The sequence below is a fragment of the Lepisosteus oculatus genome, chromosome 14, assembly GCF_040954835.1.
Source record: "Lepisosteus oculatus isolate fLepOcu1 chromosome 14, fLepOcu1.hap2, whole genome shotgun sequence".
NCBI lineage: Eukaryota > Metazoa > Chordata > Actinopteri > Semionotiformes > Lepisosteidae > Lepisosteus > Lepisosteus oculatus.
This window is the reverse complement of record NC_090709.1, coordinates 46,557,590-46,568,280: the sequence shown is the minus strand read 5'-3', so window position 1 is coordinate 46,568,280 and position 10,691 is coordinate 46,557,590. Positions and strand designations below refer to the sequence as shown.

Sequence of the window (10,691 nt, the reverse complement as noted above, 5' to 3'; positions counted from 1 at the left end):
GTCGCAAAAGAACTCTGTCGCTGTTGGGATATGTCAAACGCATTGAACATGAAAAATGCTAGATAAAAGTCATTTTCTCTTCGTTTCTCAGTGTCGGGGCTGCTACAGTACATCAGGAAAATAAAGTATATGCTCAATAGAGGGGTTGTCATATTTTGTCTGATAATCAAACATAAAAAACAATTATGGAATATGGACAAATTCAAACAATTTATGAAATATGAAATAGAAATCTTGCTTATCAGTGCAGAAGAAATACTGCCAGTTGGCAAGAAACGACAGCATTGTTTTTCTCTAACCAAAAACCTGCATAGGGAGATCAAAATCCACTTGAAAAAACGGCTAAGGTCGCAGGTGATTCACTCCTCTTGACTAGGTCGCGCTAGGAGGTGCAGAGAAGTTTATATCCGGCTGAAGAAACTCCTCTTTCTCAGCTCCGCTTCTCTATTGTTTTGAAGCTGTGGCCGCGCTAACGAATGACGTCATTATACTGCGCGACTCTGCATGTATTTCACCCACGTGTGGATGACTGAATAATTTTCTTTAAAGAAAGTTGTTGTTTTTCTTTAAAATAACTTCAGGTTCTGAATACGTAACGTCTTGTCGACTGTGTTTATGCTTGAACAGAGCACAGCCCTGACAACAGGATCTGTGAAGAATAAAAAATAAGTTGTTCTGTTTAAACTCCGGAAGTCAGCCTTTGTTTCTGACCGACTCTGAAGAAGGATGGCGGAGTGCTTGTTAAATCTGCAAACCCAGCTTGACTCTTTCATGCACGTTTTGCTCAAATCGATCGTGTATGAAGTGTCAGAAGTTTTTGGAAACAGGATGTGTGATTCGGAGGACGAGTTTCAAGACAAACTCCGCAGCGTCTCCCAGATCCTGGTGAGACGGGCCGTGTTTAAAATCACACAGTGTGTGGAGGACAGTGTCGGGAGTGAAATGGCGCAACTGAAGAAGGAAAACGAGAGCCTGAAGTGGAGATTGCAGCTGAGGGAGAAGGAGTCGGGAGCAGGAGGAGATCAGGAACGGACAGACAGTGTTGGACACACGCTTCCCTGTGAAGTCTCTGCAGAAATAAAAGAAGAAATGGACACAGAACTGCAGCTCTCAGGTCAGTGTGGTGACTTGTATGAAGTCAGTATGTGTGTTTAAAACCAGTGTCTATAACTTCCTCACTGGTGAGATTTTTTAAATAACAAACTTTATTTTAAAGAAAACATCTCGCAAGAGTAAACATTGTCGTTATCTAACAAACTATCAAACTGTCATCAAAAAGCTTTCCTCACTGGTGAGAATATAGTGGAGAGATGCAGAGTGAAGTGGGAAAGACTTGTGTGATGTAGCAACGGGATACTTTACTGGAAACTGAACTGTTTTGTCCGGTTACGGTGCTGAAAACACCTCGTTCACATTTAACAATTGTTCCACTGAATCAATTTGTAATCCAACATCATTATGAAACAACATTTATAAATATTGTATTGTAAACGTTGTATTGGTCTAGATTTTATATGTATACTAATGATTGTGTATATAAAAATTATTTCAATTGTATTACCGTCCTCCACGGTCTGTGTCTGTATTAACTCGTCTGGAATATTAATCCAGTGTGTCTGTATTAACCTCTCTCTCTAAGTGCATTGTTTATGTACTGTACTGTGCAGTAAGTGTGTGTGAATCAACCCCTCTCTCTCTCAGTGCAGTGTTAATATACCGGAGTGTCCAGTCAGTGTGTCTGTATTAACCCCTCTCTCAGTACAGTGTTAATGTACTGTAGTGTTCAGTCAGCATGTCTCTATTAACACCTCTCTCTCAGTGCAGTTTTAATGTACTGTTATGCCCAATCACTGTCTGTATTTACCCCTCTGTCTTAGTGTAGTGTTAATGTACTGTAATGTGCAAGCAGTTTGTTTGTTAACCCACCTCTCTCTCTCAATGCATTGTTTATGTGCTGTAGTGTACAGTCAGTGTCTGTATTAACCCCTCTCTTTCAGTATAGTGTTAATGCACGGTAGTGTCCAGTCAGTCTGTCTGTGTTCACCCCTCTCTCTTAGTGCAGTGTTGATGTGCTGTAGTGTCCAGTCAATGTTTCTGTATTCACCCCTCTCTCTCAGTGCAGTTTTTATGTCCTGTAGTGTCCAGTCAGTGTCTGTATGAACCCCTCTCTCAGCAGTGTTAATGTACTGTAGTGTTCAGTCAGTGTATGTATTAATCCCTCTCTTTCTCAATACCGTGTTAATGTACTATAGTGTCCAGAAAGAGTCTGTATTAACGTCTCACTCAGTGTAGTGTTAATAGACTGTAGTGTCCAGTCAGTCTGTCTGTATTCACCCCTCTCTCTCAGTGCAGTGTTAATGTGCTGTAGTGTCCAATCAGTGTGTCTGTGTTAACCCCTCTCAGTGCAGTGTTAATGTACTGTAGTGTTCAGTCAGTGTGTATGTATTAATCCCTGTCTCTCTCAGTGCAGTGTTAATATACTGGAGTGTCCAGTCAGTGTGTCTGTATTAACCCCTGTCTCTCTCAGTGCAGTGTTAATATGCTGGAGTGTCCAGTCAGTGTGTCTGTATTAACCCCTGTCTCTCTCAGTGCAGTATTAATATACTGGAGTGTCCAGTCAATGTGTCTGTATTAACCCCTCTCTCTCTCAGTGCATTGTTAATATACTGGAGTGTCCAGTCAGTGTGTCTGTATTAACACCTGTCTCTCTCAGTGCAGTGTTAATGCATTGTAGTGTCCAGAAAGTGTCTGTATTAACCTCTCTCTCAGTACAATGTTAATGTACTGTAGTGTCCAGTCAGTCTGCCCCAGCCCCCCACCCCCCGGAGAACTGTTAGTGTATGGTCTGTATAAATGCCTCTATCTCAGTGTAGTGTTAATGTACTGTAGTGTCCAGTCAGCATGTCTGTATTAACCCCTTTCAGTGCAGTGCTAATATCCTGCAGTGTCCAGTCAGTATTTATCTATTAACACTTATCTCTCAGTGCAGTGTTAATGTACTGTTATGTCCAATCAGTGTCTGTATTTACCCCTCTGTCTCAGTGTAGTGTTAATGTACTGTAGTGTGCAGTCAATTTGTCTGTTAACCCACCTCTCTCTCTCAGTGCATTGTTAGTGTGCTGTAGTGTCCAGTCAGTGTCTGTATTAACCCCTCTCTCTCAGTATAGTGTTAATGCCCTGTAGTGTCCAGTTAGTCAGTGTGTCTGTATTAACCCCTTTCTCTGATTGCAGTGTTAATGTTCTGTGGTGTCCAGTCAGTCTGTATTCATCCCTCTCTCTCAGTGCAGTGTTAATGTACTGTAGTGTCCAGTCAATGTGTCTGTATTAACCCCCCTCTCTCTCTCAGTGCACTGTTAATGTAAATGTAATGTGATTGTGATATTATTACAGTAGACTTACTTTTTACATGGTAGTTAGGTTTCTGACAAAGCTAAATCAGAACACCCCCTTATACCCACTTATTCCGCTGTTTAAACAACCCAAATTGATCGTCAGTGTACTAGTACGCGTTTGTGTAGTTTAAAGCTTTTTAGATCACATGGCCTCAGCTATCACTACTATGCTGATGATACTCAAATATACATCCATACCAAACCTGACGCTGATGTGTCTGTCTCTATTATATTTAGTTGCATCTCCCATATAAAATCTTGGATGACTCAATATGTCCTTCATGTTAACTGTGACAAGACTGAAGTCATGCTTATTGGCACCACCCATCAACTTTGTAAAACCAATGCTGTAACTCTATCTGTAGATTTTCTTATACTTGAGCTTCAGTCTATATTGAAAAACTTGGGGATGATATTTGACGTTTGACCCATATGTGCAGCATGTTGTCAAAACATCTTTCATTCACTTCAAAAATATTGCTCCACTACGCCCTATGTTATCACAAACTGTGGCTGAAAAGAGTTGTCTAATCTTGAATCGACTACTGTAACGCTCTACTCTCTGGGGACTCTAAATCCACATTGAACAAACTTCAGTATGTCCAAAATTCGGCAGCCAGAATCCTGACAAGGTCTAGTGCAAGTGTTCACATTACTCCTATCCTGGAGTCCTTGCACTGGCTTCCTGTCAAGTTGCATGTCGACTTAACAATCCTCCTGCTCACCTATAAGGCTCTCCATGGCTTGGCACCTCAGTACCTGTCTGGGTTATCACCCTATTCCCCACCTCACAACCTTCGCTCTTCTAATTGTGTTCTCCTATCTGTCCCCAAGTCCGACTACAATCAATGGGTGACATGGCCTTCTCCTGTTATGCCCCCAAGCTCTGGAACTCTCTCCCTAAGGATATCAGAGAGTCACCTTCTCTAAACTCCTTCAAATCCAGACTCAAAACCTTCTTCTTTAGAAGACCCTTCATTGAACTATTCTTTACCCCTCTGCTCCTACTGTATTTAGTACCACCATCTACTGTCTCCTCTAACTGTGTGTTCTCATCATGCTTATTTTGTGTATTTTTTGTTTTTGGCATTCTGTAAAATGCTTTGAGAAGCCACCTTTAAAAGTGCTATATAAAATAGTTTTTTATTATTATTATAAAGATTTTGTCTTGTTCTGTTTACAGGTTCAGAGGCCAGTGCTCTCTCTGAGGCTTGGGAAAGGGCTCCTCTTGAACAGAAGCACAGTGAGGAGGAGTGGGGCTCCAGTCTGATGCAGGAGACAGAGCTCACTGCTCCAGAAGGGAAAAAGACTCTCAGTGAGCAGCACACAGAGAGCAGACAGATTGTTGAGGTTCTGGACTCTGTGCCCATGATGAAAATGGAGTCTGAGAGTGAGACACCTGGGCTCTTAGTATGTGATGATTTTACAAAGAAGATGAATAATCTGGACTCGAACAATATTACACAAGGTTGTAATGAACTGGGCTGTGTCTCTGTACAAGAGCACAGTGAAGAACTGGATGTCTCTAATCTTACAGAGCAGGACATGGAGCCCCAGTTGATTGACTGTACAGAGCAGCAGACTGATGTACCTGGTGAAGAGAACATTGTTGAGATACAGCACCGAGAGGAGAGTCAGTACAGGGAGGAGCAACAGCAGCTCCTACAGGGCTTGATAATTAGGCCTTGTTCTGTTCAAGTGGAGAGACTGTCATTGCACAGTCTCAAACAATCATGTAATCCCTTAGCATCTGATGACTTTACACACAGGTTTAATAATCTGGTTACTGAGAAAATTGTTGAAAGTTTTAATGAACTGGAGAGTGTGTTTGTTCTTGGGCAAAGAGAGGAACAACTGAATGAACTGGGCGGTTTTAGTCTCAGAGAGCTGGAGAAGGAGCCCCAGATGATTCACACTGCTGAGCAGAAAAGTGAGGGACATAATGAAGAAAACAAATCTCACTTTCATCACACAGAGCAAGACCATTCCATGGAGCATTTGCAGAATAAGAGACCACAGGACGATCAGGGGATGAGGAAGAATCACTCAAGGCCTTGCTCAGATGGAGTGGACAAACTGCCATTATGGCACATGGAGGAGCAGTGTTTCTGTCAGTCTAGCATTTCAAAACCCTATCAGCACCTTCACACAGGAGAGAAACCTTTCAGCTGTAGTCAGTGTGGGAGGAGTTTTAGTCAGTCACATGACTTAAAAAGGCATCAGCGCATTCACACAGGAGAGAGACCATTCAGCTGCAGTCAGTGTGGGAAGAGTTTTAGTCGGTCAAGTAACTTAAAAACCCACCAGCGCATTCACACAGGAGAGAGACCGTTCAGCTGCAGTCAGTGTGGGAAGAGTTTTAGTCAGTCAAGTAGCTTAATTATCCACCAGCGCAGTCACACAGGAGAGAGACCATTCAGCTGCAGTCAGTGTGGGAAGAGTTTTAGTTGGAAAAGACACTTACAGTCACACCAGTGCATTGACACAGGAGAGAGACCTTTCAGCTGCAGTCAGTGTGGGAAGAGTTTTAGTCAGTCATATGACTTAAAAAGGCACCAGCACATTCACACAGGAGAGAGACCATTCAGCTGCAGTCAGTGTGGGAAGAGTTTTAGTCGGTCAAGTAACTTAAAAACCCACCAGCGCATTCACACAGGAGAGAGACCATTCAGCTGCAGTCAGTGTGGGAAGAGTTTTAGTTGGTCAAGAGGCTTAATAGCCCACCAGCACATTCACACAGGAGAGAAACCATTCAGCTGCAGTCAGTGTGGGAAGAGTTTTAGTCAAATAAGCCACTTACAATCACACCAGCGCATTCACACAGGGGAGAGACCATTCAGCTGCAGTCAGTGTGGGAAGAGTTTTAGTCATTTACAACTTTTAAAACGACATCAGCACATTCACACAGGAAAGAGACCATTCAGCTGCAGTCAATGTGGGAAGAGTTATAGTCAGTCAAGTAGTTTAATAGTCCACCAGCGCATTCACACAGGAGAGAGACCGTTCAGCTGCAGTCAGTGTGGGAAGAGTTTTAGTCAGAAAAACCACTTATATTCACACCAGCGCATTCACACAGGAGAGAGACTTTTCAGCTGTAGTCAGTGTGGAAAGAGTTTTAGTCACTCGCACCTCTTAAAACGACATCAGCACATTCACACAGGAGAGAGACCATTCAGCTGCAGTCAGTGTGAGAAGAGTTTTAGTCAGTCAAGTGACTTAAAAACCCACCAGCGCACTCACGCAGGAGAGAGACCGTTGTAGCAACAAGGTTTATTAAAATACAAGAATTAAGTTTGCTGCTCCCTTGCCAGTCCCTCTCTCTTTCACCTCAGTGGTGCTTGATACAGAGTCCATTCAATTTGGTTCACAATTAAGGTGTTTTTCTAGCCGATAGAGTGTCCTGCTAAGGAACAGCTCCCAAAAGCTGGTACACATCAACCACCTTAACAAATGTCATTTCTAGTGACTAAAAGTCTGAGATTCCAAGGGAAAATGTCATTCAAAGTTGGTTTATGACCCTAAGGTCAGAGTGCATTATTACTCATCATCAGCCAATCAGGAACTGGTAGGGCAGGTTAACCCCACGTGGGTCTCTGATCCCCATAAAACTTTCAACCAATGAGCGACCTGCAGTTCCTCCAGGTCTAAACAGGCAACAAAGAGCCCCTGGGCCGGCTGGACACCTCTCGAGCACAGTTCCCAAGAGCAGGACATTCTCACAGCGCGCCTGCTGGACTTTCAGCCTTGGAGCACCTCCTGAACATCCTCCGACTTGGTCCGGACCTCCACGTAACGGCCACTGTGTCCGAGTGGCAGGACTTTCCTTTGTTCTAAGAGTCGAGGGCGAAAGTTGCCAGTACGTAACCAAAGGATCCACCCGAAGTTAGCATCAGCAGCAAGCCTCATGAACAGGTCGGAACTGTGGACAGCTGAATAAGAATTCAGGACTAGCGCTTCATCAGGAACAAACCGGTCTTCATCCTGACCTGCTGGGACCCGCAGTCACTTTTCCTCCTGTGCACAAACTTTGCTAGTTTCAGCCAACACTAACTAGCTGGTCTTCAGAGAGCCCACTGCTAGAGCATTGCAGGAATCTCTCAGAGCCAGAGAGTGCCGATTGGACACAGGAACAGCCTGCCACTGCTTCTTTGTGTCCACGGGAGATCTGAATTCCCACAGATTGGATGAGTATTCAACAATTCAATTGTTATCCCAACCAGTTGATATCAATTTAATTCCTATGAGTGATGTACTTGTTTTGAGTATCTAGTGTAGAAGTTGTTATCCAAGTTCATTTACGAAACGGTCTAAATGAATGATATACTGAATGTATGTCCTCTTGGTATCTGTAACTCTTCATGATTAAATATATACCTTTTGTATTCTGCTAATCCTCACGATAAGATCTGTTATGTTTATATGCACATTTTATGTATTAATAAATGTATCCTCGTGTATTAGTACCCGTGTGTGTGCGTTGTTCGAGTTATCCCGCAAGGCTGGATTCTAATACCATCAGATTACAGATTAATGTAGCCAATTCATAGAGGGGTTTTAGTAGGAGGCCATGATTAGTAAGGGCCAATTGGAAATTTTGGCCAGGACACCGGGGTTACACCCCTACTCTTTTCGAGAAGCGCCCTGGGATTTTTAATGACCACAGAGAGTCAGGACCTCGGTTTTACGTCTCATCCGAAGGACGGCGCCTGTTTACAGTATAGTGTCCCCGTCACTATACTGGGGCATTAGGACCCACATGGACCACAGGGTGAGTACCCCCTGCTGGCCCCACTAACACCTCTTCCAACAGCAACCTTAGTTTTTCCCAGGAGGTCTCCCATCTAGGTACTGACCAGGCTCACACCTTCTTAGCTTCAGTGGGTTGCCAGTTGTGAGTTGCAGGGTGATATGGCTGCTGCCTTACCCATCATGGCCTCCTAATAACCCCCATCTCTGAACTGGCTTCATCACTCTACTCTCCTCCCCACTGAGAGCTGGTGTGTGGGGAGTGGACTGGAGCATCATCATCCAGGTGGGGCTGCACACTGGTGGCAGTAGTGGGATCCCCATGAACTGTAAAGAGCTGCACACTGGTGGGGGTAGTGGGATCCCCATGACCTGTAAAGACCTGCACACTGGTGGCGGTAGTGGGATCCCCATGACCTGTAAAGCACTTTGAGTGGAGTGTCCAGAAAAGCGCTATATATATAACACCTCCGGCTGATGAATCTAAGGTAGAGAGAGAAAGAGAGAGAGAGAGATCAGGCAGGAGAAATGGAGGAGAGAGGTGATTAAACTGACCCATGTAGCCTCACACAAACTTAGCCCCTCAGTAGTCCAGGGGGACAGCAGAGGACATCGGTGCCCTACGAAGCTTCTGTCACAGTCAGGGAGACACACACACACACACACACACACACACACACACACACACACACACACACACACACACACACACACACAGGTGGGGCTGGACAACACAGGATGTTTAAGTTGCCCTTTCCCCACCCCAGCCACCCTTTGTGAAGCGCCTTCCCAGTCCCGTCCCGACTGGAGGATCTCATCCAGCTGTGTCTTGCGAGGCGCCAGGCGATCCTCTTCAACACCCAAGCTGGGCAGCTTGTTCCCAACCCCTGCCACCCTTTGTGTAAAGTAGCGCCAATCGTTCTCCTTTCCAAAACGCACACCATCTGTGTGTCCACTCCTGCCCCCTGATTCCCATTTCACTGCTGTTTCTGGAATACGACTAGCGAATCTCCACCAGGGGAGAGTGTACCTACACACACGCACACGCACAAACCCGTTTCATGTACATGACCAGATCTTAATATTCGTCTTATCCCCCCCCCTCCACGTATTTCTCTACGGCAGGTGGCGAAGACTGCAGCAACCTCGGTCTTTCTATGACGGCAACATCCTGTTCACAGATGCCCCAGTACAGTGCAGAAAGGCGCGTTCGTACACAAGGGTACCTGCTGCAAAACACAAAACCACGCAATGTTCCACCCGCACGCCGCCATAGTTCACACCTTGGTGAGAATGCTGCATGCGATTTTACTCGAAAAGACATCGCTGCTCTGGGATCACATTGGATACATTTCTGTGCTGAAAAGAAGGGATAAGTCACTAGATCTCTTTATTCTCAAACAGAGGAGAATGGGGGGAATGTGATACAAATTTTCCAAATCCTTAAAGGTCACTGGCCAAGTCAGTCCAGCTGGCTTCTTCAGAGTGAATACTGAATCGTGGACCAGAGGGCACAGAGGAAGGGCATTTCAGACAGAGAGCAGGCGGTGCTACTTTGCAAAAAGGGGGGTGGAGGTGGGGAACAAGCTGCCCAGCCCTGTGGTTGAAGCAGATACCCTGGCTTCTCTCCAGACACAGATGGATGGGACCTTCCAGTCAGGACAGGAGGCACATCTTTACACAGTGGGGAACAAGCTGCCCAGACCTTTGTTTGAAGCCCAAACCCTGGGTTGAGATGAGCTCCTCTAGTCAGGACAGGAGGCGCTTCCGTACACAGAGAGGGGTGGGGGTGGGGAACAAGCTGCCCAGCCCTGTGGTTGAAGCCCATACCCAGGCTTCTCTCCAGACACAGCTGGGTGAGCCCCTGGAACCAATTAACCACTCACAACCCCACAAGACAGACAGGAGTGATTTGTTGTTTGTTTTCTGCGCACAAGAAAGCCCATTTTGTTTACATACATCGGTCATGTTTATTTTTCACGTTTTAATTGGAGGTTCAGTCCTTTTGCATTTCCGCGTGAGAAGCGTTAAAGCATTGGTGGTTTTGTTTTGGTACACGTCCAAACTACCCGTTTTCAGCCACAGATGAACACAGATAAACACGTGCTCCTTTTTTTCATATGACATCTTGCCAGCGGCTCAAAAGTAACAAGAAGTAAAGATTCTCTGGGGGGAATTTAATTTTTTTTCCCAACGTCAAAAAGTAAGGAACAGGAAGGAGCCCACAATAAGCGAGAACAATTACTGCAGACCCCCGGGAACAGCGCCTTAAAAACCACAGAGTAACATCCTGACTGCTTAGACCACGACAAAGCTCTTCTGCAGAGCAAAGTCTCCTACAGGCAGGTATTTTTTTGTTTTAAACAGAACTGAAGCCCGTCTCTCCTGCAGCCGAGCCTGTCGCGACATTGGGTGTTTCATTTCACACGGAAGGAGCGCGTAGAATCTATAGAAAATGCAGGAATCATAGTAGTAGCACGTTATTGTGTTAAAAATAATCCCCCCCCTTTTTCACCCAGCCCCAGAGCCCAGCGCATTAAACGGCTCGTGTTC

General features: G+C 45.1%; 1 protein-coding gene across 1 annotated transcript; it reads left to right on the top strand.

Moving 5' to 3' along the window:
- Positions 1–505: 505 nt before the first annotated feature.
- LOC107076188 (zinc finger and SCAN domain-containing protein 2-like) lies at positions 506–7,849 on the top strand. Its single transcript, XM_069198494.1, has 2 exons — positions 506–1,114; positions 4,576–7,849. Exons 1-2 carry the CDS (start codon positions 727–729, stop codon positions 6,651–6,653), a joined length of 2,466 nt encoding a protein of 821 aa, XP_069054595.1. The 5' UTR covers positions 506–726; the 3' UTR covers positions 6,654–7,849.
- The last annotated feature ends 2,842 nt before the right edge of the window (positions 7,850–10,691 follow it).